General features: G+C 36.6%; 1 protein-coding gene across 1 annotated transcript in view; it reads right to left on the reverse strand.

Moving 5' to 3' along the window:
* CCDC39 (coiled-coil domain containing 39) overlaps positions 1 to 27,300 on the reverse strand; it is a 42,979-nt gene extending 15,679 nt beyond the window's left edge. Inside the window, exons 1-12 of the mRNA XM_007518233.2 lie at positions 27,075 to 27,300; positions 22,339 to 22,458; positions 19,542 to 19,688; positions 17,475 to 17,633; positions 16,556 to 16,648; positions 16,332 to 16,460; positions 13,681 to 13,872; positions 8,581 to 8,684; positions 7,142 to 7,274; positions 4,625 to 4,819; positions 3,043 to 3,207; positions 60 to 197 (exon numbers count right to left, since the gene is read on the reverse strand). Coding sequence (XP_007518295.1) covers positions 60 to 197; positions 3,043 to 3,207; positions 4,625 to 4,819; positions 7,142 to 7,274; positions 8,581 to 8,684; positions 13,681 to 13,872; positions 16,332 to 16,460; positions 16,556 to 16,648; positions 17,475 to 17,633; positions 19,542 to 19,688; positions 22,339 to 22,458; positions 27,075 to 27,164 — 1,665 coding nt within the window. The 5' untranslated portion in view covers positions 27,165 to 27,300. The remainder of the gene's footprint in view (positions 1 to 59; positions 198 to 3,042; positions 3,208 to 4,624; positions 4,820 to 7,141; positions 7,275 to 8,580; positions 8,685 to 13,680; positions 13,873 to 16,331; positions 16,461 to 16,555; positions 16,649 to 17,474; positions 17,634 to 19,541; positions 19,689 to 22,338; positions 22,459 to 27,074) is intronic.
* Between the last annotated feature and the right edge of the window lie 691 nt (positions 27,301 to 27,991).

Below are 27,991 nucleotides of genomic sequence, written 5' to 3' on the forward strand. Positions count from 1 at the left end.
ACAATTAGCATGACAACTTGTAGTTTTTAATATTATATGTGCATATGATTTCATCTCACCTGCTTAATGGCCTTGGCTTTCCTAAGTTCTTTCTCTGATCTGTCACTAAATAAGTTTAGTTCATTTATTTTGGACATGAGAGACTGTACTTCATCACAGTTTTTACTATTTGACTTCTTGATAAAGTAAAGATCATTCTGTAAAAAGAAAAAGTTATATTTTACCATATAAAATCCATACTATTAAACATACCTTCCATTAAATTACATTTTCCATTAAATGCTTTTAAAGTATTTAATTTTTCTAAAGCTCGTGATAAATGCCTCTAATATAATATACACAAATATTCACATTAAGATTTTTTACTTTATCATATATTGAAATTTTGGGCTCAATTTGAGATGAATAATTCTAGCTCACACCAATTATGGTTACAATTCAACTGAATTAATTACTAGGTGATTTTCACTAGTGGGGAGAAATAGGAAAAGGAAGCTAAGCTTTGGTTCAATACATGTTCCACCTTGTGGAGTTCACTATTTGATTCAACTCAACTCCCAGAAAGGTGTAAAAGATTAACAATCTAAAAATGCACAGGGTCTTGGTTAAAGTAGCATCTCTGGGATCTGAAGCACCTTATTAATTATCTGATCCTAGTGGTCAATCTGCTTTCCCTATTTTCCTCATTTCTAAAAGTGGAGTACAACAGTTCCCACTTTCCTGGGTTGTTACAAGGTTTAGAGAAGTTACTGTCAAAGAACATATATAATAGTGCTTGACACACGGAGATGCCAGGTGCTACTATTAACATTACTATAGTTAGAACACATATTACCAGAAAAAAAAATGTTAAAGATCTCATTTCAATGGTTGCATATATGGGTGGTGGACACTCAAATACAATTTTTCTAGCTTTATGCTACCGTCTGTCCCTCTTCCCAGAACAAGGTTAATGCTCCTCATGCTCTCTAGGTCCCTAAAGAAAAAGCATTTCCTAGTTCCAAGATATCATCAATATGTCTCTCTCCCTTTTTACCCCCCCCCACCTGGTTCCTCCATCTCTTTATCTCTGTCTCCTGCATCTCTCTCTTCACCCCTCCCCCTTTGCCCTGCTCATTGCTTGTATTTCTCTGGCCCGTTAGGACCTAAGAGAATAAAAAAGTAATGATTTCTAAAAAAATTAAGATTTATAATTTTAAAAAGGTAGTTCTTCACCAGATAAAAGTTAGTTTCTCTAATACAAAATAAGACTTGGAGCAGCAACGGGAGGTGGAACGCATAATGACTTTATAAGTTGATGCTGCTTGAAAAGGCTCATTAGAAGGTTATCCCCCTTCAATGCCTTTGAAAAGCCACTTGTAGTTCTATTATGTATCTATTAGAAAGACTTGAGGGGCCAGGTGGGGGGGACATTCAGTAGAGTCTACATATTAACAATGTGCAAGGACTCAGGTTCAAGCCCCTAGTCCCCATCTGCAGGGGTAAAGCTTCACAAGCGGTGAAGCCATGGCTGTCTGCCCTTCCCCTCTCAATTTCACTCTTGTTTCTATACTAAATAAATAAATAAATAAAACATTTTTAAAAAACAGAGATGAGAACATCATAAATACTAGCTGTCTAGTGGACTGAGCACCAGAGTAAGTAAAAGAGGGAATACGAGAACTATCCCAAACAACAAAAGACACATAATTCAAGTGTGTGAACTTGATTTTTTAACACTGAGGTTACTCTCCTGTTACTATGGTTGTGTAGTATGACTACTTTCTCGTTCCACACAATAAAAAATGTCATTTATTGAGTTTCTACCAAAGCATTGTACTAAGTAAGATATAAGTTGCTTCTACTCCTGAGCAACATAAAATAATATAAAGTAGTTTTCCATTTTAAAAATGAGCAAACTAGAGCTCAAAAAAAAAAATCCACTGAACACCAGTTCTGATTCAAAAATGTGAATTTTTGCCCCACTAAAATGAAGAAAACATTTAAAAGCATTTTGGAAGACGATAAACAACTCCAGACAAAAATTATATCATCTTCAAATTTTAAAAACATTGAGAGTTTTAAAAAGGAATATAGCCTTTTCACTTCTGTTCTTCTTACAACCACTAGAGGACACTCCTCACTTTGATTATTCAAATAACTTCAAGTCTTTTTAGTTCCCATTCTCCACGGAATTCCCATTTCAGGTTCCACGCTGTCACTCCTTTTAGTCTCCCAGTAAACTTTAACCCAGATTTTATAATATGCCATTTCCTCTAGCATAGGCCTTAGAGTACTTTAAGAATACCAAAGTACCTAAAGATGAAAACATTTCACCTAACAAAATTAAGTCATTTCAAATATTGTAACTAAGTAAATATTTGAATAACATATATAAATCATAAAAGGTCACTTTCTTTTGTGGCCCTAGAGGTGTTGAAGTGGTTAGAGTGTTGGACTTAAAAGCCCGAGGTCCCGAGTTCTACTCATAATGTTGCATATTCCAGAATGATACTTAGGTTCTCTCTTGTCTCTCCACCTGTCTGTCTGTCTCTCTTTTTCTCTCTCATGTTAATAAATAGAGCTTTTAAAAACATGAAAAAATAAAGACAATTTTTTAAAGTTTCTGCAGAGAGAAAGGCAATTAAGTTATTAAGGTAAATATGTAATAGAAAACTGCAATTTATCAATTCTTTAAATCCTGTACTATTTAAAAATATTTTGCAGTCACATGAAGGATCAAATTCTAAATTGCTATGCTCTGTGTAATTATGAACAAGTTACTTCGCCTGAAAAAAGAAAGTAACACTACAATCTTCACAAGAAAATTGTAAGTACTAATGAAATAAAACACCAAAAGCATCTAATATATTTAGCATGTGCACGACCAATGGTAATGTTACATTTTCATAGTCAGTATGAAATATGTACATTACTTTATATGTTTATTATAGATGTAGGTAGTTTGGCAATCATTATGGTCAAAGTAAAATCTTAGGAACATGTTGACTTAGAACAACTAATGACTTGGATATGTGAAACATAAAGTATTTGGCAAATTACATGAAGCTTTTTGATCTGTATTTCCAAAAGCTCAACAGCAGATTTTTTCTCCTCCAGTGTCTTTTTAAGTTCACCAATTCTTGCTTCAAGAGTTTGTTTTTCTTCTGAATTAATTTCTCCCTTTAACCGTGACATTCGGCGTTCTACTTGTTGAATGTAAAAATCCTGTAATTAAAAAAATATATATATATATAGCAAGAATTGAACAAAAATGTTTTCTTTTTAAAAAAATTTTTAATTTTTATTTATTTATTGGATAGAGACAGCCAGAAATCAAGAGGGGAAAAGGTGATAGAGAGGAAGAGAGACAGAGAGACACCTGCAACACTAAAACACTAACTCACCACTTGCAAAGCTTTCCCCCTACAAGTGAGGACCAGGGGCTCGAACTTGAGTCCTTGCACATTGTAACATGTATACTGAACCAGGTGCACCACCACCCAGCCCCCCCCCCAAATATTTCTATTATGTATAAAGACACAGTAAAGAATTACTTATGAACTCAGCCTGGGACTTGTCACTTACTGAAGTCCCTTCGATCCTTCAGCAATTTATAAGACAAAGTCCTTCTAAAGAGAAAAAACAGTAAACTAGTCTTCAACAACCCGGGGCATATTGACAGTGATGGTGTTATAATTCTAAAATATAACAAAATTACTACCATAATGGAACTTCAGTAAATCTATTAAAGCTAAATGGCCTGGTGTTTTTGAAAGTACAGTTGCTTAAGGGATGAATAAAAAAGTCTCAAATTTAAATGAAACATTCAAATATGACAAACATCTCATACATTCTTAAAATATACTTTAGTATTTGTAATTCTAAAAAACTAAGGATGATCCATGGGGGAATTAAAACAGAGAGGGAAGACATTAAGAAATTAACATGGAAGAAAAATGTGTAAGTAAGTAGATGAAATAAAAGAAATTGGGGGAGGGGGAACGACAACATTTAAGTGTCTGAGGTGAAAGGTGGAGAGCAGAAGCCTATGTTTGCACAACTAAGAATCAGCATACAGTTTTTCCAGGTATCAGATATCCTTGTCCTTATTTTTATCCCAGCTCTAGTTGCCACAGGTTCTCCTAAAGCATAGTTCCCTAATTAGAGCTGTTTATTCTTTTACCTGATTATTGTCAATAGTGGAAAAAAAGTTTTTAAGGCTCTTTCATCCTACCACTGATCTCAGAAGGTATCCTGTCTATCCCTCCAAGAATTATTAGAAACCTTTTTTCTTAGGACACTAAGCAGGCAGACTCTTTGCCCCTATGGGATGCAGGCGGTTACACATCCCATAGAGTGAAAACATTACATGCAACAGGACAGTGCTTCAAGCTTCTGCTTCCCACCTACTAGGGGGTTAGGGGGTTGGGGGCGGGGAGGTGGAGGACACTTCATCAACAGAAGAGGTCTGCCAGTGTTGTCTCTCTGACCCTCTTCCTCTCAAGCTCCCCCCCTCAAGTTCTCTCTGCCCTATCCAAAAACAAACAAAAAACCAAACAAACGAATAAATAAAATCTTTAGCACCATAACTACAACAAAAGTGAAGGATTTATAAACGAATATGGAGAGTAGGACCATCTACCTGACTGTACATAATTTCTTGCTGTTGCAGGGTTTCAAAATCCAGTTTATGTAACTGATTGTTGAGGTGCTTTAGAGAAGAACGAGTTCCTTCGATTTCTGATAGAATTGCTTTCTCCTTCATTGTCTCAGCCTGTAATTCTTGACTTTTCTTAAACAGCACACTTTTTACTATATTCAACTGAACATCCACTTCCTGATAATAAAAATAACAATTAAGGGAATACCTTGAGATGTTTTATTATATGACCATTGTAATTCAGAGGCTCATAAACAAACACCTGATATTTTAACCCTGGAGAATATAGACCTTCTAACAATTTCAACATTTCCCAACATTTTTGTATTATAGTTTTTATCTGGTAGGTTAGGGTAGTAGTTTTCTATTCTTGCAGGATCATCTTAATTTAATGTTACTCTGGCTTCAGAAGGTGACCAATCCACAAGTTTTCTTGGAAAATAAAATATAGTAGATGTATACACTGTCGACTATAAGCCACTAATCCCCCACTAAAGAAAAAAAAAAGTCAGTGTAAATTACAGTTTATTGTCAAGACTTAAACTTACAGGATTTTTCCAAGCCAAAAAAAAAAACAACAACAACATACACACAACCAACAAATACAAAGACCAATTATGAACACAAAACCCTGCTAGAGCACAATCAGTATATATGATCCAGTCTTATATTTTGAATGTAGCTAATTTCTTTTAAAACAGCACTAGCTTTTAATGATGCTAACAAACCCCTACTTTGTATGAATCAGTCTTACAGGTTTCTAATCATTTCTAATTTTGTCTCATCTCATATGCTGCAGAAAATCATGATTTTGTAGAGAATTACAAATAATAATAGACAACTGAGAAATAATCCATAATAGTAGTAATAATAAAAATGTACAACCAAGAAATAATCAATAATAATAATATATATCTGGGGTTCATATACCACTCACATCAAGACTGCCACATGACTTCATCCCTCAAGATTTCTAAGCACACAACAGCACATTGGGGAAGTCCATCCAAGGCTATGGGAAGCCTTATTTCATATAAGTCTGAGGAAAGGGTCAGGAGTCCCACCATATTCAACTACATTTCCTCTCCTCTCCTCCCCTCAAAAAAAAAAAAAAAAAAGTAGTTGAAGTGCCTACAGTGTTTGTAGCACAAATCACTTTGAATTCCTAATAGAGATAATGGAGAAACAGTCTTCCCCAGTTCCTCAAAAATTGACTTTAATGCATCCAATAATATTCCAAAGAAACTGAGGTAGAGGGAGGGGCACATAGAGTTTGTAAAGTGAAAACATCACATTTAAAAACAAATGGTGCTAGACTACCTTACAAGGGGCTAAAGAAATAGTAGAGGGTGAAAAAATAAAGATAGTAATATAGGCAATTGAAGGGGCATTTCTCTCCCTCTCCCTCTCCCTCTCCCTCTCCCTCTCCCTCTCCCTCTCCCTCTCCCTCTCCCTCTCCCTCTCCCTCTCCCTCTCCCTCTCTCCTTTTCAACTATAGCACTGTTTAGCTCTTATGAAAGTGTTGGGAATTGAACCTGGGATCTTGGAACCTCAGGCATGGAAGGCTTTAGCTATCTTCAGTCCTTGAGGAAAGTATCATCACAAACAAACAAACAAAAGATTATAATTAGGTGGAAATTAGTTGTACAGCATGGGAGCTACAGGCTCAAAAAAAAACTATTAGAAACAAAAAAATTCAGTATAGCTGTAGGATACAAAATCAACATACATACATCTATTGCTTTTGTTATAAAGCAGTGAGCTGGAGGAAAGGGAAATCAAGAGTGTAACCCCATTTACACTTGTACCAACAAGGGTAAAATAACTCGGAATAAATATAACAAAGAAAGTGAGAGACTTTTACAATCAAAACTATGACTGAGTAAGGAGTGAAAGACAACTACCAGCTGGTTTCACTCAAATGTGGAATATAAATAACCAAAACAAAACTTGGAAAAATAAAAGCTCTTATTACTAAATGGACTTATACTCTGTGAAAACTATTACAGCCATCAAAAGGCCAGGAAGGGGGCGAGGGGCTAGGTACAGGGTTCCCTGTGGTATGCGCAGGGACTTTGCTGTTGGGTGCTCTGAGTTGCACACAGATACAAGTAGATGTAAAACTACTCCTAAAATCCTGTAATACTGCACAACAATGTTTTATCAACAAAATAATGTGCTCAGGCCAGAAATGGGGGGCTCCAAAAGGTTCACCGCTCCTCTGATTTCAAGAATTAAAGCTCCATTGCTAAATGTGTTGTGATTAAAGACTTTACACTAAACTTGGTTAAGTTCTAAGACTTCTGGAGGCCTAGTCAAGCTTTATCTAAGAGTTTGTGAGAACTATGGTGAATTATAGTTCTTGTTGGGGGGGGGGGCGGGTGTAGGGGGTGGTAGCGTTTGGTGTAGCATTAGGTAGCAGTGTGTAATCCTACAATTTTGTGAACCATTATTAAAACACTAATTTAAAAAGAGAGGGAAAGAAACCCTAAAATGTACCTTTGCACTTTTTTCCTCCTCCTTTACCATATCTTCCAGATTAGTAGCTTTCTCTTCTACAGACATAGTTCTCTCAGTTATGTCTTTTAATTTTTTTTCTATATTCTGATTGTGACTTTTTATTTTTTGTGACCTAGAGGAAGAAACATAAGACATAACTAAAAAGCATCTAATACCAACAAAAAAGGGAAAGTTTATTCTAACTTAAGATACTCTTGTCACAAAATTTTTTATTTAATTTTTTGGGGGTTGTTGGAAAAGACATGATATATTTTTCTATGCAAAAGGCCATCATGACTTTTCCAACAACTCAATATTTAGTAAGCCATAAGAACACTTTGTGATAAAAAGTCAGGAAAATTTTAAATTCATTCATTTAAAAGGTATGATTTTATAATTAACAAAAAAGCCAAATTAAAAAACAGCATTTAATCGCAGCAATCAAGGAAACAAGGAAAAATATCCTATTTTTTAATAATTATTTTTTTAATATTTTATTTATTAATGAGAAACATAGTAGGAAAGAGAAAGAGCCAGACATCACTCTGGTACGTGTGCTGCCGGGGATTGAACTCAGGATCTCATGCTTGAGAGTCCGATGCTTTATCCACTGTGCCACCTCCCGGACCACTTTTTAAAAAAATATTTTTATTTCCATTTTGTTGCCCTTGTTTTTTTAAATTCTTGGTAGTTATTATTGTTGTTACTGATGTCATTATTGGATAGGACAGAGAGAAATGGAGAGAGGAGGAAAAGACAGTGGGGGAAAGAGTGATAGACACCTGCAGACCTGCTTCACCACTTGTGAAATGACTCCCCTGCAGGTGGGGAACCAGGGGCTCCAACCAGGATCCTCAGGAAGGTCCTTGCGCTTTGTGCCACGTGTGCTTAACCCGCTGCGCTACCGCCCGACTCCCTTATATCCTATTTTAAGGCATTCTTTTTGCCACATATCTTTTTATTTTATTTTTATTAAATGAGCCCTAAAATTGCTTATGAATTTTTGTGATTAAAAACTCAGGAAGGGAGTTGGGCGGTAGCGCAGTGGGTTAAGCGCACATGGTGCAATGCGCAAGGACCTGCTTAAGCATCCCTGTCTCAGCCCTGGCTCCCCACCTGCAGGGGAGTCACTTCACAGGCAGTGAAGCAGGTCTGCAGGTGTCTATCTTTCTCTCTCCCTCTCTGTCTTCCTCTCCTCTCTCCATTTCTCTCGGTGCTAACAACGATGACATCAACAACAACAACAACAATAACTACAACAACAATGAAAAACAAAAAGGGCAGCAAAAGGGAAAATAAATATGAAAAAAAATTTTTTTTAACTCAGGAAAACCTTAAATTCATTAATTTAATAGGCATAATTTTATAATTAGTTAACAAAAAAGCCAAAAAATGTTCTAAAAATAGTAAGAACTATAAATATATCTTTTTGCTTTTACCTTGCTTTTTCCTCATGAATATCCTTCTTTATTTTTATTACAGTTCTTCTCAGAGCTTCTAAATCACTGGAACTTCTATTCACAGTAGCTTTTAAAGAATCCAGCTATTTATTATTTAACAAACAAAAAATACATATTTACATAATAAATTAATTTTATTTCCAAGTTCTGTTCTAAACACTTTAATTTCTAACATACATCATATCTATAAACACAGTAAGCATGTTGCTGTAATACATTATCAGTTTTATTTCTGATCTTATGTTAAATTCTAAATGCCTTACATAATCCCAGCAATTGTGTGTGTGTGTGTGTGTGTGTGTGTGTGTGTGTGTGTGTGTGTGTGTGTGTGTGTGTGTAAGTACATTAAGTAAAACCTTCACAAAACTGGATTTGGCACTGACTTCTTGTTTATGACACCAAAGACTCATAGATAATAGAAGAAAAGCAGAAAAAAGCTAGTATAGTCATGGGCCCTTTGGAATATAACTAAAATAGGCCTACTAGCTATCTTCAAAATAGAGACCCTAAATCTTCATCTGCAATATTCCAGCCTTTAAGTTCATGATTAGTCAACAATTTGTTTAGCTTTGTATGTTAACTCTTTTTTCAGCCACCAAGTTCCAGATGCTAGCATGATGCCAACCTGACTTCCCTGGGCAAACAACTCCACCAATGTGTCCTGGAGTTCTGCTTCCCCAGAATTCCACCCTACTAGGGAGAGAGAGAGACAGGCTGGGAGTATGGATTGACCTGTCAACGACCATATTCAGCAGGGAAGCAATTACAGAAGCCAGACTTTCCACTTTCTCCACCTCATAATGACCCTGGGTCCATACTCCCAGAGAGATTAAAGAATAAAAAAGCTACCAGGGGAGGGGATGGGATACTGAGTTCTGGTGGTGGGAATTATGTGGAGTTGTACCCTTCTTATCCTGTGGTTTTTGTCAGTGTTTCCTTTTTATATAAAAAAAAAAAATTATAAAAAGGCAGTAAAAGAAAAAACAGAGAATATGAATTTCATCAAAATTTAAGTTTTATATAACAAAACACAAAAATCAAAAGTACAGTAGCAATCCACAGAATATAATAAAAGTATCTGTAAGTCTCTGATAAACGATTACTATCCAGAACATAGAAAGAGCTCCTAAAACTCAACACTAAAAAAAAAAAATCTAACTCAAAATGGGCAAATAACTTGATTAGACACTTCTAAAAGTAGATATGCAAATGACCACATAAACACAAAAAAAAGCTTCTCAACATCACTAATTACCAGGGAAATGAATACCACCTCATGCCCATTAAGATGGCTAACATCAAAACAAAACAGAAAATACTGAGTGAAAAGGAGGCAGAGGAAGTAGGATCTTTGCACTGTCTGTGGGGATGCAAAATGGCAGTTACTGAATGGTGGTTCCTCAAAAAAAAAATTTTTTTTAAAGCTAACATACGATTCAGCAGCTCAAATCATTACACATCCATGTTCATAGTGAAATTATTTGAAGTGGCTAAAACAGAAATACTAAAGTCCACTGACAGATGAATGAGAAAGCAAAATGTGATATATAAATTTAACGGGCTAATATGAAGCCTTAAGAAAACAACATTTTCACCAATGTGTCCTGAAGCCCCGCCTCCTGAGAGCCCTGCCCCTCTAGGGAAAGAGAGAGACAGGCTGGGAGTATGGATCCATCTGCCAACACTCATGTGCAGCAGAGAAGCAGTTACAGAAGCCAGACCCTCTGCCTTCTGCACCCCATAATGACCCTGGGTCCCTGCTCCCATGGGTATAAAGAATAGGAAAGTTTCCAATGGAGGGAATGGGATACAGAACTCTGGTGGTGGGAATTGTGTGGAATTGCATCCCTCTTATCCTATGGTCTTGTCAATATTTTTATAATTTTATAAATGAATTTTAAAAGGAAACAACATTTTGCCATATGCTACAATAGGGATGAACTCTGAGGATATTATAATTATATATAGTATCTTCATATTATAAATACAAAAAGACAAATACTATGTTATTCCACTTATGTGAAATACTAAAAGTAGCCAAAATCAAAGAGACAAAGTAGAATTGTGATTCCCAGGGACTGAGAGAAAGGAAAAATGAGAAGATAATTAATGACTACAAAGTTTCAGTTTTACAAAAGAGTTAATATATTGAGATGGATGGTTACGATGGTTGCACAGCTTTAGTATATTATTAGTGTGTTTAATACCACACAACTGTGCATTAAAAAAATGTTAAGATGGTAAACTCTTTGTTATATGAATTTCACATTTTTTTAACTTAAAGGAAAAAAATGAAAGAACTGATAACATACTACAATATAGAGGAATCTTGAAATCATCTAAGATAATATATATATAATATATATATATATGGTCCCCTCTTTCATCTTGTCATTTATATGAAATGTACAGTGTAGGCAAATACAGAAAGTATATCAACAATTGTTAGGGGTTCATAGGGAGGGGACAAAAGAGTATCAGTAATGGGTATGGAGTTCACTTTTGGAGTCACAAAAATATTCTAAATTTAGAAAGTGTAGTGTATATTAAAATTAGTCTATTGATAGTCACACAATTCTGCAAATATGCTAAAAACATTAATTTTACTTTATTACTCACCACTTTCGAAGGGTAAACTGTAAATTAATTTTGAGGGTTAGGTGCTGGCACACCTGGTTGAGTGAATATGTTGGCATACTCAAGGACCCAGGTTAAAGCCCCTGGTTTTCCCCTGCAGGATTATAAGTGTCTTTCTCTTTTTCTCTCTGTCTGTACTTCCCTTTTCCCTCTCAATTTCTCTCTGTCCTATCAACTTAAAAAAAAAAGTTTAGTTATTTTTCATTTCTAAGTATTATACTTAAATAATTGTTTTATTTATAAATACTTATTATCATATATAATTACATAGAAATTATAACTATATAATTATACTTTTATTACATAGATTATAAATAAATGTGTTATTTTCTACAATTGGTTATTTGGTTTAATGTTAAATTTTAATTAACTAATTAATTAATTAGTTTTTTTATGAGAGAGAAAGATACACAAAAAAAGAGACCAGAGTACTGTTCAGCTCTGGTTTACAGTGGTGCTGGGGATTGACTGAAACTGGGATTTGGGAGCCTCAGGCAAGAAAGTCTTTTTTTGCATAACCATTGTGCTGTCTCCCTAGACCCAATGAAAAAAATTTTAAGAATGAACTATTAGCAATATGTTAATATATATAATTTAAGCAAAAAATCACCAATGTTACACTCTTTTAGGGCCTTATGCTGTTATTCCTTTTTTTTTTTTTGGACAGAAAATTTTTTTTTCAGTAGTTGACTTTATCATCTTACTTACTACACTAGTACAATCACCTTAAATTGCATCCATTTTGTCCCAGAGGACACTATAGTGGTTATTTGGGGCAGGAGGAAGGGGACAGAACTTTGGTGGTGGCGTGGTATGAAGCCATACCCCTTTAGACTTATAATCTTGTGAACCACCTATTTGATCACTAATAAAAGTTTTAATAATAAGAAAAAAAGTGAATGGGCAGGGGTAGATAGCATATTTATGCAGAGATTCTCATGCTTGAGGCTCCAAAGCCCCAGGTTCAGTACTCTGCACCACCATAAACTAGAGCTGAACAGAGCTCTGGTTTTAAAAATTAATTAATTAATTAATTAATTTTAAAAAATTAAAAAGCAAAGAACAAGTAACAACTTGTTGAAATGCTTACAGAATTCCAATTTTCCACCTAAGCAGTGTGAATGCAGATAATACAGCCTCAAATTTCGTTAGGATTTCCTTTAATGATAACTAAGGAGATCACAAAAGTCTCTATGAAATTATCTAGTTTGGAATGTATTCCTACAAAAGCAGAAAATAAAAAGTATATTCTTTGTTCTCTTTGTCTGCTCAAGACATTTTACCACTACATTTATTATCTTCTCACAGCTGAAAAATTCCCCTATGAGAAACCGAACTCAAGCAGGTAGCTCCACCCAGAATTTGAAAGTTAAAACTACCATATACAAGAAGTAACAGAAAAGCACTTCAACTTATCCCTAATGTCAATATCCCTTTCATTTGTCCATTTCCTATTATTCTGTAAGTAGGATTTTAGTCTCAGATCACTGAAACAGCGTGTATTTCAGGCAGACTGGATAATGCACAACTCCAGAGGGAGCCCTTCAGATCCTCTGTGAAGTGAATGGCATCCTGCCTGCTGCTTTCCCAACCATTCCGTTTAGAGAAGGTAGAACAGCAAGAAATGAGCAGGTGGAAAGTTTGAGGAACAACAAGTGCCCATCTTGCAAAACAACTCATATACAAGACAGCCACTATCCAAGATAGCTACCAGAGTACACATCTTGCAAGATAGCTGAGATGTGCCAACCACAGAAAAGGAAACTGAAGCACTAAAAAGCTAGGGATACCAAGCACCAAATGAAACCTCCTTCCAAGTTCAAATATTGTGATTCAGCATATCCTGACTAGAACCGGATATATGAGCACCTGTGAACGCCCATCTTTGGCAAAACCAGAAAGATCTAGGGAATCCCTGCTTCATTGTAATGTCCTTGTAGTAAATTGGTATTGCAGCTTTTGCCCCCACCGTGGCTTTCCTGTATACTTTATAGGTAAGTATATGGGCAGAGTCATATAGTTAGGTGTCATCCAGCTTGTCAATCAAATGTGTAATCTCCACCTCAAGCAGCAACGCACATCCTCCCCAAATGAACTATAAAAAGCTAAAAATTAATTCAGGGGCTCATTCTGTCTTTGCAGAGTGAGCCTCCCCTTTTTGGGGAGTACAATTGCTTATTAATACTGTAATACAATTCTTCAAACTTCTGTGTATCAATCTTCAGTTCTTTACTGATTGTTACAGGAAACAAAGTGGCTGCAGTTCTCCGGTCTTGCACACACACACACACTGTGACAACGAGAGTACCTTAAAAAACCTTACCACGGGAAGGGATATGACAAAAGGAACTAGAAGGAAGTTCCTCAGACAAAGGAAAACCTTTCAAACTATTTTTATAATAACTTGTCGGAAACATACAAACCAGTCTTGAGTTGACATACCTCATCCTTCAGCTGATTTTTACCAGCTTCCTGGTGCTGATAATCTGTTCTACATTTTAAAACATTACGCTCAGCAATAGAAATTCTTTTTTCATATTCTGCATTATTCCCAACTTCATCTTCCAAAAACTTGATCTTTTCTTTCACCAAAAGTTCTTTTTCTCTTGTTTCTTGTTTTACCCGTGCTAATTCCTTGCATTAAGAAAACAGGTTAAATATTGTAATATGGCAAGACTAAAATGAATTTTATTTTTCTATTATCATCATCAGCATTTACATTTTGGTAAAAGTCAAAACTATTTTAAGAGAAACTATTTTTATGTCATAAAGTACTATATATGATATACCAATATAAATAAATTCATACTTTAAATTTTTCTCATACTTATATGCATTTAGCTAAAGACAAGAATGTCAATATTTTATAAACAAAAGGTAAAATCTAAAAAAAAATGTATTGAATATTTTCACATACTAAGTCAATTTTAATAAAAATTTCCAAATCGTTCACAGGAATTTTTTTTCTTCACTTTTTGAAAATAACATTTTAGCTATTGGTTTCAACAGGAATGCCTTCATTTGTGTCTTTTGCTGGTCTTGGAGGTATAAAATGAGTGAAATACACAATGCCATGAGATGTGGACAAACTACTAGGGGAACAAAAAAGATAATTATGTCTGTCAAAAAAATACATATATATATAAATACATACATATATATGTGTATATATATATATATATATGCATATATCTCAACAATTCCTCTTCTGAGGATTTATCAAAAAATATCTATCCCAAAGGATCTATGTACATCTATGTTCATAGCAGCACAATTTTTAGTAGCTAAAACTTGGAAGAAACCCAGATACCCAACAACAAATGAGTGCCTAAGAGACCCATGTGGTGGAGTAACTGGCTAAATACATGCATTACCATGCACAAGGATCTGTGTTTGATCCCCCTGTCCCCACCTTCTGGAGGGGGATAGTTTCACAAGTGGTGAAGTAGTGCTGCAGGTGTCTCCTCTCTATCTCTCCCTTCCCTCTTAATTTCTATCTCCATCAAAAAAAGAAAAGAAAGAAAGAAAAGAAAGAAAAAACAAAACAAACAAGCAAAAATGGCTACCAGGAGTAGTGGATTCATAACAATAATAAAAAAATAAAAGTAAATTTACAAATAAAAGAAATCAATAGTAATGAAGAGGATCAAGCTGAGAAAGTAGAGTTTAGACAAAATTGTGAAAATGTTCAAATGCCATGTTAAAGAAAAATAACTTTTACACAATGTGGGGTGAGAATTTTAAAGCTGGGGAATAAAAGGATCATATGTGACTCTTAAAAATAATTAATTCACACGGCAGTTAGCTTGTTTGTTTGTTTGTTTTGGGAGGTTGTTTTTTCTTTCTTTCTTTTTTTTTTTTTTGCCTCCAGGGTTATTGCTGGGGCTCAGTGCCTGCACCATGAATCCACTGCTCCTGAAAACCATTTTCTTCCTCTTTTGTTGCCCTTGTTGTAGTCTTGTCGTGGTTATTATTGTTGTTGTTGATGTCATTTGTTGTTAGATAGGACAGAGAGAAATCCAGAGAGGAGGGGAAGACAGAGAGGGGGAGAGAAAGATAGACACCTGCAGACCTGCTTCACCGCCTATGAAGCGACTCCCCCTGCAGGTAGGGTGCGGGGGCTCCAACTGGGATCCTTATGCTGGTCCTTGTGCTTTAAGACACGTGTGCTTAACCCGCTGCTACCGCCTTACCCCCTGCTGTTGTTTTAATGTGATCCCAGAGAATGAACCCATAGTGTCAGTATGACACTGCCAAGGAGCGGCTCCTCAACAGCTCTGGCTCCTCAGCCCAAAGTTCATTTGATGTTTCTAAGAAAGAGAAACCAAAATGGCACACCACCATCCACAGCGCTTCCTCGGTACTCAGCTCACATGTGGTGGTGGGCATCAAACCCAAGGCCTGACACATGGTAAAGCATATGCGTTGACCCACAGAGACATCTTCCAGGTCCCAGTGGCAATTATTTTCAATGACTTGGAAGAAAAAACAGTGATGTTTTATTATTTCCTTCAGATTTTCCAAATTGGGATTCCACCAAACAATTATTCCCAGGAGACTGGGTGGAGGGAAGGTATGTATTTCTAGTATCACTGCATTTTATATTAAATATTGCACTCAATATTGTACATATTAGCAAGTTAAATGGACATGTACACATACATATATATCTGAGATGTACTACATTAAAAAAAAAGTTCAATTTTTTTTCTGGCTACCTATGAACCTCCTTCCCCTATACCTGTATCTATTGCCAAATAGCAAATATTTTAAATGCAGGGAACCTACAGCAACTTAAGTGTAAGTCAGGTCATTGATTTTACTGCAGTAACATTATCTGTTGATGTTCCCTTGCTCCACATCTCAGATAGCCAGATTCTGTTTTCTGCAGTGAAATACAAGTGAATCATCTTCACAAAAATCATACTTCTAAATGGATAGAGTCAGCTTTGAAAAACATTTACCAAAACTACTGAATTCTGCTACAAAAGTGACTTTCAGATAACAATGTGATTTACATTTGAAATGAATGAGTGAAATACAAAAGAGATAAATACAGCTGAGCACTGCAGAGGAGCAAACAACTACATTACCAGGGCACAGTTATCTATGTCTCTATCTCTCTTCTGCATCTGTTCTATTGTATTCTCCCACTGTTTAATAAGTTCTTGTCTTTCATTATGAATCTTGCGAAAATCTTGCGCTGCTTTATCCAATTCTAGCTGTCAAACAGAGAGCAAATAACATTTCTGTGAATTTAAATGGTTTTGCAAACATCTTGACAACTTAAAAAAATGGAAATCGAGACTAAACCAACCTGTGCACTTAGAGTTTCTGTAAGTTCATTATCCAGTATCTTTCTTCTCCGACTACATTCCAACATCAATCTTTCTAGTTGGAGGGTCAGTGCCTATTATGTAATTATTCACACAAATATTTATAATTACATCTCAAAAACATCAAAGCTATATCAATGTATTTCACATCAAGTATTATAAGTTAATATATTTTACATTAAGTATTGTAGATATGTATTTATTTGACATCTAAACTAACTATATGTAATTCTTTGTCTTTTAACCCCAAAGAACTAATGTTTTTCATATAGCTGCAATTAAAACAAGTGTGTCTGAAAAATCTTTTTATAGATAGAAAAAAAAAGGCCAAACAATAATTTGCCACCTAAAATAATTTAGAATAATGTGTTTAGTACTATATCTACCAGAGAATAACACATTTGATAATGCTAAAGTATTACCAGGTTTATTTACAAGCAAGTTTTAAAGTAACTATGTATAACTATCATATTAAATAACCAGTAGCACTATAGTTTTAAATCAGCAAAACCTTCATGCAATATTGAAAATGCTATTTAGACCTAAAAGATTTAAAATAAACATATAAAGTTGTATAGCAAATCTTTCTTTTCTTTTTTAATTTCCTTTTCTTAAATGTTTCCAAAGCCCCTCCTTAATAGAACCTTTAACCTACAGGCCACAGACCCCTAATGGTCAAAGGACTTTAGAGACTTTGTAGAAATTTCAATAAAATATTGTTAGTATTTGAGTATATCCATTTTTTAGAGAAAAGATATTAGCTTCACCATATTCTAAATAACATCCCAGACCCTCAGTGTTAAAGAATCACTGCTTTAAAATTGTAAGTCAAGTTTAACTAAAAAGCTAGATTTACTACAGATTCAGAAGAAAACTATTTTGTAACCTAGAATTGCTCACCCTAATTTTATTGTCATCTTGTTTTGCATACTTCTGAAGAGTGAAGGCATCACTGTCTTTATGAGCTGATTCTTCTAACCAGGCCTCCAATGCTTCTTGGTCCCAGTTCAGTTGACACTTCAAGACATCCACTTTTTGACCAATCTTAAATATGCTATTCTAATTTCCAAAGAGAGAAGAAAGAGGAAAGTTAGGAAGTATTATTTACTATACAAACTAAAATAAAACATCACAAACTACAGACTGTGTCAAAACGTGATTTCTGTTGCTGCCCCCCCCAGTGTATATAACTTATCATATCTAATTATAGAACTTTTGTATTTTAAATACTTAGATGTAAAATATAGAGGAGTCAGGCCATGGTCCACCCAGTTGAGTGCACATATTGCCAAACACAAGGACCTGGGTTTAAGTCCCTGCTCCTTACCTACAGAGGGGACACTTCATGAGCAGTAAAGCAGGTCTGCAGGTGTCTCTTATTCTCCCCCTCTCTATCTCCCCTTCTTCTCTCAATTTCTTTCTGTCCCATTAAATAAAAAAGAATTAGGAAGAAAAAAAAAGGCAGGAAAAAGACAGACACCTGAAGGGGAGTCGCTTCACAGGCGGTGAAGCAGGTCTGCAGGTGTCTATCTTTCTCTCCCCCTCTCTGTCTTCCCCTCCTCTTTCCATTTCTCTCTGTCCTATCCAACAACGAGGACAACAATAACTACAACAACAATGAAAAACAACAAGGGCAACAAAAGGGAATAAATAAATATTTTTTTAAAAAGAATTAAAAAAAAGAAAAGGCCCTTGTGTCCACTTGCAGGTGGGAAACTTCACGAGCAAAGGAGCAGTGTTGCAGGTGTCTCTGTCTTCTCCTCCCTCCTGCTTCTTTTATAATATTAACTATTTATTTCGGATAAGGAGAGAGAAATTGGCAGGGAAGAGGAGAGACAGACATCAGTAGCACTGCTTCACTAATCATGAAGCTTCCCCCTACAGGTGGAGACCAAGGGCTTGAACCAGGGTCCATGTGCACTGTAAGATGTGTGCTCAGCCAGGTGCACCACCATCCTGCCCTGCTCCCTGTCCTTTCATCTCCCTATTTCTGTCTCCATACGGAAAGGGGAGCAGGGGAAGCTTTAGGGAAGTACTGCCAGAGCAATCTCATTAGTCACTCCACCAATTCCACCTTAAGCATATATGCAGTCTTAGTAAAAATAACTTTGACATACTAACTCAAGACCAAGAGCAGTTCCCTATGACTCCATTTCCAAGCAGATTACCTCCCCTAAGATGTTTCATGTAGCAGTTTTGAAGTTGCTTCTAAGTGAAACAAAAATATAATTTACAAAGATAAATAAATATATATATACATACACGTATTCATTTAACATCTAGATCCATAAAAGAAAACATAAATGTAAAGAAAAACAAATATTATGTTATGTATGTGTACATATATGCGTATACATTTCCATATGTATATGAATAGGTAAAGAAAAAATAAAAACTTAGAACTGTAAATCAGGTAACTCAAAACTAAGAAAAAGAGAAAAAATGGATTATAGTAGTCCAATACCAGAGTCTTAAGTAGGTAAAGCAGCATAAAAGATAAAGAAAAAAACGTGGGGCCAGGTGGTGGTGTACCTGGTGGAGTGCGCTTGTTACCACCATCCCCACCTGCAGGAGGAAAGCTTCACGAGTGTCTCTCGATTTCTTGCTGTCTCTTTTCAACAAGTAAATAAAGATAACAAAATTTTATAAAAAAGATGAGAGTGAAATTCAAAAATAAAAATAAATCTAATGTGACTTTTTAAAAATGTATGAATCATGACCAGTATTTTGTAATAGGCAGTTCAACTTGAGGACTGAATGGGGGGGATAATATGCTATCATTCAAATTGCTTCATTCAAATCAAAGCTCTGTGTGCTTTTCATTGTCCAAAAAACAATGTAAGTAAATTTCAGAAACTAATGAATGCTTTCACCGTGTAAGGGGGAGGGGGAAGGGGTGGCGTGTATACTTGGTGAGGAAAGAAAGAACAATAAAACAAAACAATTTAGTCACATTCCAACACATACTTCCTTGTCACTTTTCTTTTCCCGTATTGAAGCCATCTCATTTTCCAGTCGTTTAATTTCTTCCTTCACTCGTCCCAGTTCTCTTTCAGCGATGATCTTAAAATGTTCTTCACTTTCAATCTCATTTTCTCTGGCTTTGCAAAGAGACTACAGAATAATATTCAAGACAGACTTTTCAAAGTTTAATTCTCATAATACACATATAAGAAGAACACAGAACAAAGCTCCCATAAAATGCTTAAAATAGGTGTCATTCATTCTATTATTCTAACACACACACACACCACTGGACTTGGGGACCCAGGGTAGTAGTTTTGCTTAACAGTTGTGAGAAAGCTAGTTTATGACTATCCCAGGAGAAAATACTGTCAATGGTTTTCAGATATTATGTTTGTGTAGGAAAATTACAGAAAATTGTATCTTATACAGTGAGAGTTAAAATTTTGGTAGAGGATGTGAGTAGACACTTTGTGTAGGAGATAAACAGATAACCAAATGGTCCGTGAAAAAGTCCTTAGTGTCTTACCATTAGGAGATTGCAAATCAAAACAAGAATGTGATATCAATTCACACCTGTGAGGGTGGCTATTGCCCAACAGAAAAAGAAAAACCAAGGAGGTGACAGGAACACTTATATTACTGGTGGAACTGCAGATAGGTGCAACGTTATTATGGAAAATAAGTATGATGAATCCTCATAAAGCAAAAATAAACATTTCATATGTTTTCTGAGTACCCTCCAAATGCAAAAACATCTCAGCTATTAAAAAAAACAAACAAACAAACATGATGCCGTTTTGCCATGTGAATATGCCAAGTTCAAGCTCAACCCCCATAGCACTGAAGAAAGCTTTGGTACTGTGGTGTGTCTGTCTTTCACTCTCTTTCCACCCCAACTATCTATAAAGTAATTATAACAATTATAATTCACACCATCGTAATATAGATGGATATAGATAGCAATACGTTTAGTGAATAAATCAAATCAAGCACCATAGAATTTTTTCTTTTTTAAAAAAATTTTATTATCTTTATTTATTGGAAAGAGACAGCCAGAAATCGAGAGGGAAGGGGAGGACAGAGAGGGAGAGAGAGACAGAGAGAGAGAGAGAGAGACACCTGCAGCCCTGCTTCTCCACTCGTGAAGCTTTCTCCCTGCAGGTGAGAACCAGGGCTTGAACCAGGGTCCTTGCGCACTGTAATGTGTGCTCAACCAGGTACACCACCGCCCAGACTGGCACCACATAATTTTATTTGTCTGTAGAGGAAAACCAAGCAAATAAGTAAACTACATAAAAAACAAAGATGAATGTTCAGACTACAAACATTTGGTAGCCAAATTAGTGGCTACCAAATGGGAAAGAGGAAGAGAGTGGGGACAATTGTATGGTGAAGGACAGAACTGAACTTTTAGTGTTGAATTAACTTATCATTTGAGGATGAGGAGATAGCTCTACAGGACAACTCAGGACGTGCATGCCTGAGGCACCAAGAGGACTCAGGGTCAATCCCTAGTACTTCCATACCCCAGAGCTAAGTGGTGTTCTGGTATCCTTTTCTGTATATCACAAAAATAAATCTCTTATTTTTATTCATTTTATTGAGGTAAATTTGCTTTGAAAAGTTGTATATTTTATTTTTTAAATATTTTATTTATTAATGAGATAGAAAGGAAAAGAAAGAGAACCAGAGCTTGTGCATGTGCTGCTGAAAATCGAACCTGAGACCTCATGTTTGAAAGTCCTATTCCTTATCCACTGTGCCACCTCTCAGACCACAAAAGTTATATATTTTATAGGCACAATTTCATACCTCTTCCTGATATCTGTTGCACCAAAATATGAAGTTCTTTTATACATAAATGTAAATATTACCTGTCAAGTGAATGCTTAGTCAAAGTTTTATTTTTTATTATTTTCAACAAATGTTTCTCAAATACATTACACTTTTCCTGGGCATGTTAAATAGTACCCTAAACACAATTTAATCTTTTTATTATATCGGGGTTGTCATTACATATTTCAATGATTAAACTACATGCTATACTACTATGATATTCTAAGGGCTACTAAAGTGTACGGACAATTAGCCTCCATTCAAAATGGTTTCAGTGGATTGTAGTGAAAAAATAAAAGATAACAGAAGTGTTATATTTGGTCTGTTTCTGCTGGAAGATATCATTATTCACTGCTATCATTTAACCTCATATAATCTGCATGTTGTTATACTAAACTGAATGCTTATTTTTCTTTCCAGATGAACTAATTATAACCTGAATTTGGTGGTGGCAGTAGGGAGTTCCTCCAAGTCTTTTACTTATTCATTTATTTATTTTTTGCCTCCAGGGTTACTGCTGGGGCTCAGTGCCTGCACCATGAATCCACTGCTCCTTTTTTCCCCTTTTGTTGCCCTTGTTGTTTTATCATTGTTGTGGTTATTATTATTGATGATGTTGTTGTTGGATAGGACAGAGAGAAATGGAGAGAGGAGGGGAAGACAGAGAGGGGGAGAGAAAGATAGACACCTGCAGACCTGCTTCACCACTTGTGAAGCGACCTCCCCTGCATGTGGGGAGCTGGGAGCTCAAACCAGGATTCTTAAGCCAGTCCTTGTGCTGCACACCATGTGCACTTAACCCGCTGCGCTACTGATATCAGGCTCAATGTTACCTCACAATAGTTTAGTTACGTTAAAATATCTGATTGTATCTCTAAATAAAATCACAGGTGCAAATGCAATGGGAACAGTCCTAAGACTATAAGTGATAGGACCAATATGAATTTCAACATTATTGTACCTGTGTAAATGACAACTCCTGTTGCACATTTTTGAAGTGAGAAGTCATAGCATTAATTCGATCTTCATAGTCACGTAGTTGATCGTGCATGTTTGACTTTTCACTCTGCAGCTTTGACAACTGTAAGTAATAAATGACATGATTAATCAAAATCCTGCTAAGTTTTTACCACAATGGAAGATCCAACATCAGATAAATATCAAGTCTTCAGTTACTCGATTCTTTAAATACCCTTTTGAACTTTTAAAAATTACAGATTTTAAACTATTATAAAATTATTACAATCTAGAAATTAACGTGGGACAATGAGAACTTTACAGCAGAGCAAGAACCTGATTCTTGCAGAATCGCTGAGTACAGTGTTAAAATGCATTCTCTCTTTTTTTTCCCCCCTGCAGGTGGGGACTGGGGGCTTGAATCCAGGTCCTTGTGCACTGTAACATGTGTGCTCAATGAGATACACCACCACCCAACTCCCTTCTTTTTAACTTTATTTGCTCTTCTTTTTCTAGTTCCTAAGGTATAAACTTACTGATTTTAGATCTTTCTTATTTTCTAATATGTATATCTGATTATGTAAATTTCATTCTGGGAACTTCTTTCACCACATTCTACACATTTTGATAAGCTATGGTTTTATCTTCATTTAATCCAAAATATTTTAAAATTTCTCTAATGATTTTTTTGCTTTGACTCATGTGTTCTTTAGAAGTACGCTGTTTTTTTTATATTTATTTATTTATTATTTTCCCTTTTGTTCCCTTGTTGGTTTTTATTGTTGTAGTTATTATTGTTGATGTTGTTGTTATTAGATAGGACAAAGAGAAATGGAGAGAGGAGGGGAAGACACAGAGGGAAAGAGAAAGACAAACACTTGCAGACCTGCTTCACTGCCTGTGAAGTGACTCCCCTGCAGGTGGGGAGCTGGGGGGTTGAACCGGGATCCTTATGCCATTCCTTGCACTTTGCGCCATGTGTACTTAACCCACTGTGCTACTACTACCTGACTCCCCGAAGTACACTGCTTTAAAAAGACAAGTTGACAAAGAGATATTAGCAAGATGGCTAAGAGAAAAAAAAAAAGAAAATATCCAAGTATTCAATAATAGACTTTAAAAGTAGATGAGACAAATCCAGTTCATTTTCCATAATAATTAATGATTATGAATACTTCGGGCAGTATACTTATAAGTATGTTTTAACAAGATCAGAAAAAAGAGAAAAGAAAAAGAAAAAAAAAAAAAAAACAAGTAGAACCTGAAATGGAACTGGCGTATCGCACCAAAGTAAAAGACTCTGGGGTGGGTGGGTGGGTGGGTGGGGAGAATACAGGTCCGAGAAGGATGACAGAGGACCTAGTGGGGGTTGTATTGTTATGTGGGAAACTGGGGAATATTATGCATGTACAAACTACTGTATTTTCTGTTGAATGTAAAACATTAATTCCCCAATAAAGAAATTTTTTTAAAAAGTATGATTTAAGCATGGTCAAAGAATCCATATGGAAATGTTATGCATGTACAAACCACTATATTTTACTGTCTATTGTAAACCATTAACCCCCCCAATAAAGAAATTTAAAAAATAAAAAAAAGAAGTATGTTGTTTAATCACCATGTGTATGAGCTTTTCTAGTTATCTTCTTTATTCAACAGTACTGTGTACTTACAGGAGGGGGAAATGAGGTTCTATTCCCATAATTCAATGACAAAAATCTCTAGAGCAAACAAATTTGGTGGCCAAATGTGGCACAAACATAAAACATGAACCACAAATCCAGAATCTTGGCTAAACTTCAGGATCCTTCCTGAAGCAACCGAGGAGCCAGGTGACGTGAGCTGACCTTATGAGAACAGACAACTCACTCTTGTAGGCTTAAAAGCTATCTCTGGATAAATTTTATGTGTCTTGGAATTAGAACTCAGACTCAAAACAAAAGTACAAGATGTAAAACAGATAAGTAACAAAACTTTAGGAAATAATGACATAGGGGCCAGGAGATGATACACTCAGTTATGTGCAAGAGCAAGGACCCTTGTTCAACCCCTGGCTCCCCACCTGCTGTGGGTCCACCTCAGGAGCCAAGAAACAGGTTTGCAGGTGCCTCTCTATCCCCCTGCTGACAGCGAGTTTCTCTCTGTGCCTATGTATTATAAATTAGGAAGAAAAAAAAAAAAAGGAAAATGTCGCTACTGGGAACGGTGCATTCATAGTGCTGGCTGCAGCTAATAACCGTGGTAGCAATTAAAAATAAATAAATAAATAAATAAATAAATAAATAAATATTTAAATTCTCAAGTCCATTAGAATGTTACCTATCAAAACAATATAAAAGCTTGATCTAATAAAAATTTGCTTCCCTATAACCTTAAACTATAGTCCCCAAAGTTGGAGCTAAATCCAAGGAAGTGCACAATATAGTCCACTTAGGTACAAACCAATTTTTTAAGGAAGAATGGATATGCAAAGAGACTCTAATGCCTGAGACTCCAAAGTCCCAGGTTCAATCTGCTACACCACCATAACCCAGAGATGAACAGCTCTGGGAAGACAGGGAGAGAGGAAGAAAGAAAGTGAAAGAAAGCCTGTTGCTCCCTGGCTTAGTGCACACATTACAATGCACAAAGGTCTAGGTACAAGCACCCAGACCCCCACCTGGACGGGGAAGCTTCACTAACTGTGAACAGTGCTGCAGGTATCTCTCTTTCTCCCTTTCTATCCCCCCTTCCTCTCTCAATTTCTCTCTGTCCTATTAAATGAGTAAATAAATAAAATAAAATAAAGTAAAATAAAAACTAGTGTAAAAAATTTTTAAGGGGGCAAGGTAGTAGTAACACATCTGGTTAAGTGCACAAGGACCAGAATTCAAGCCCCTGGTCCCCAGCAGCAGAGGGAAAGCTTCACGGGTGGTGAAACAGGGCTGCAGGTGTCTCTCCGTCTCTTTCCCTCTCTATTTTCCCCTCCCTTCTCAATTTCTTTCTGTCGCTATTCAATAATAGATGAATAAATAAATAAATAAATAAATAATTTTTTTAAATTCAAGGAATGAAAAACAACAAAACTAATATATTCACTAATTTTCCATATCCTAAGTTTTATTAAACTTATTAAATATTATTCATTAAACTTATTAAATATTATTAATATGTTTTGCTTCTGCGGTTCAGTAATTTTAGTCCTTGTTTAATCCCTTTAGTTCATTGTTCTTTTTAAAAATTATTGAAAGTTCTTAGCCTAAATTTTTACCTTACAGATTGTTATGAACTTAAGGTCTGTGCCCTTTCTGATTCATAAATTAAGCCCCCTACCCCACAGTGTTATGATATCAGGAAATGGGGTCCCTGCGAAGTAACTAGGTTTATACTAGGATATGGGGGTAGGGCTCTCATGATGGAATTTTATATGAAATTATGTTCACATAAGAGGAAGATACCAGAGACAGATCTCGTGCAGTGCTTTCTGTCATGTGACATGTGAATACAATTTCTATGTAAGTGAACCATACAGTATTTGTTCTTTTCTGTTGGTTTTATTTTATTATGTAGCGTTAATATCTGTCCTTATGCCCTTTCACAGCATATTGCCACTGGATGGAAATTTAGATTGAGTACTCAAGTTTTTGAGTTGGCTGAGATGGTTACAATTTCGTTTTTAACAACTGCTACAAATCAGTTGGAAATTGATGTCTGCCCTGACAACACCATTCCATGTTAAATATCTCACGCCACTCTACAGCAATTTAATCCTCACTTTGAAAAGCTGTGAGCTACACATTTTACATTCTCACTAGAATGTCCCTCTTGGAAACATCTCAAGTCATGTTCAACCTTAAATGTAACTCACAAAAGGAATGTCAGGAGAAAGTGCTTTTGCTTGGATGGGATGTGTGGGGGGTAGCACAATGGTTGAGCAAAATGACTTTCATTCCATGGGAGTTGGGGTGGTAGTGTAGCGGGTTAAGCGCACGTGGCGCAAAACACAAGGACAGGCATAAAGATCCGGGTTTGAGCCCCCGGCTCCCCACCTGCAGGGCAGTCACTTCACAAGCAGTGAAGCAGGTCCCGAGGTGTCTGTCTTTCTCTCCCCCTCTGTCTTTCCCTCCTCTCTCCATTTCTCTCTGTCCTATCCAACAACAATAATAACTACAACAATAAAACAACAAGGGCAACAAAAGGGAATACATAAATATTTTAAAAAATGACTTTCATTCCTGAGGTTCCAAGGTCCCAGGTTCAGTCCTCAGCATCACTGAGGCCAGTGCACAGGTTAAAAAAAAAAAAAAAAAAAAAAAACGAAAGGAAGGAAAGAAAAAAAGGAAGGAAGGAAGGTTTTAATTATTATCCATAATTAAACTGTGCCAAGCGAGTATCAGATGTCCCTTAGCAAGAAGTGTTTCATTCCAAAGGAGGAGAAAGTGAGCGCAGAAACCAGCCTTTCCTTTCCTGTCCAGGGGGCGGGATGTGAGTTGGTGGAGCCAGAGAAAATAAAGATTCAGGTTTTGTAGTGATCAGTATCAATATATACTTTCTTTTTTTAGTGCTTAACAAGTACTGAAAAGAGAATTGAATTAGTGAAGGCCTCATGGGGGGAGGACAGAAAAGAGATGGGATTAGGGAAGGGAAGGAAAAGGTTGGGGTCTCCTGACAAGCAGAAAACGTCACCCCACCCCACCCCACCCCCGGCCGCCATCGCCCCCAACTGGCCACTTCCTTGGCCGCTTTTCACCCAGTACTCACCTGGTCTTCAAGAGCTTTGTTCTCATCGTTGGCCACGGGAATGGCGAACCCATCCTCCCAGGGTAGCTCCTCCAGGAACTCGCTGCTCATGGTGGCAGTCAGTGTGAAGGGGTCTCAGGCCGCAGCTGAAAGACCCGCCCTGAGCAACACCTCAGGGCCCAGAAAAAAATAGCCCAGAAAAACCTCCAGGCAGGTAGCTTCTGCAGCCCTAGCAACCGTTCGCGTCCTTAGTTACCAAACTGCAAGCGTGCAAACCTGGAGGCGGAACTTCCTGTTGAAAATTCCCTGCGGGATCCTTAGACACACAGACGCAGTCCTTCCCTCTCCCCTCTCCCTTCTCCCCTCGCCCCTCTCCCCTTTCCCCTCTCCCCTCTCCCCTATATATATGGTGTTAATAGTTTACAGTGATACATAGGAGCAACCTCTCATCCACCGTGATAGGTGTATATGCAAGACACTCTCCTCAACCTAGGTCCTTTTCCATTTTCCATTATGATGCCCCAGCACCCCAGAACACAACCCCACTCTTTTCCCATCCCTTTTCTCTTTCCCCAGAGTCCTTTACTTTGGTGCAGTACACCACACCAACATTCGGTCTTCACTTTGTGTTTTCCCTACTGTCCTTATAACTTTATTTCCACTTATGAGTGAGATCATAAGTATACGTCCAGTATTTGTCCTTCTCTTTCTGGCTTATACTACTCACCATGGGACTCCCCCCCCCCATCATACACCAGGAACTCCATTGCCCTCTCCACCCCGCCTGGACTCACACCCTCTTCCTGCCCTCCTACCTGGTCCTTCAGGTTGCTTCAGGTTGGATCGACCTTCTCGTGGTGCATCCCGTGAGTACCCATTCATTGGGGAAACTGACGATCCTTCCTAGCCGACTGAATCCACATGGATCCCAGTCACTT

Source organism: Erinaceus europaeus, chromosome 14 (assembly GCF_950295315.1).
Source record: "Erinaceus europaeus chromosome 14, mEriEur2.1, whole genome shotgun sequence".
Classification (NCBI taxonomy): domain Eukaryota; kingdom Metazoa; phylum Chordata; class Mammalia; order Eulipotyphla; family Erinaceidae; genus Erinaceus; species Erinaceus europaeus.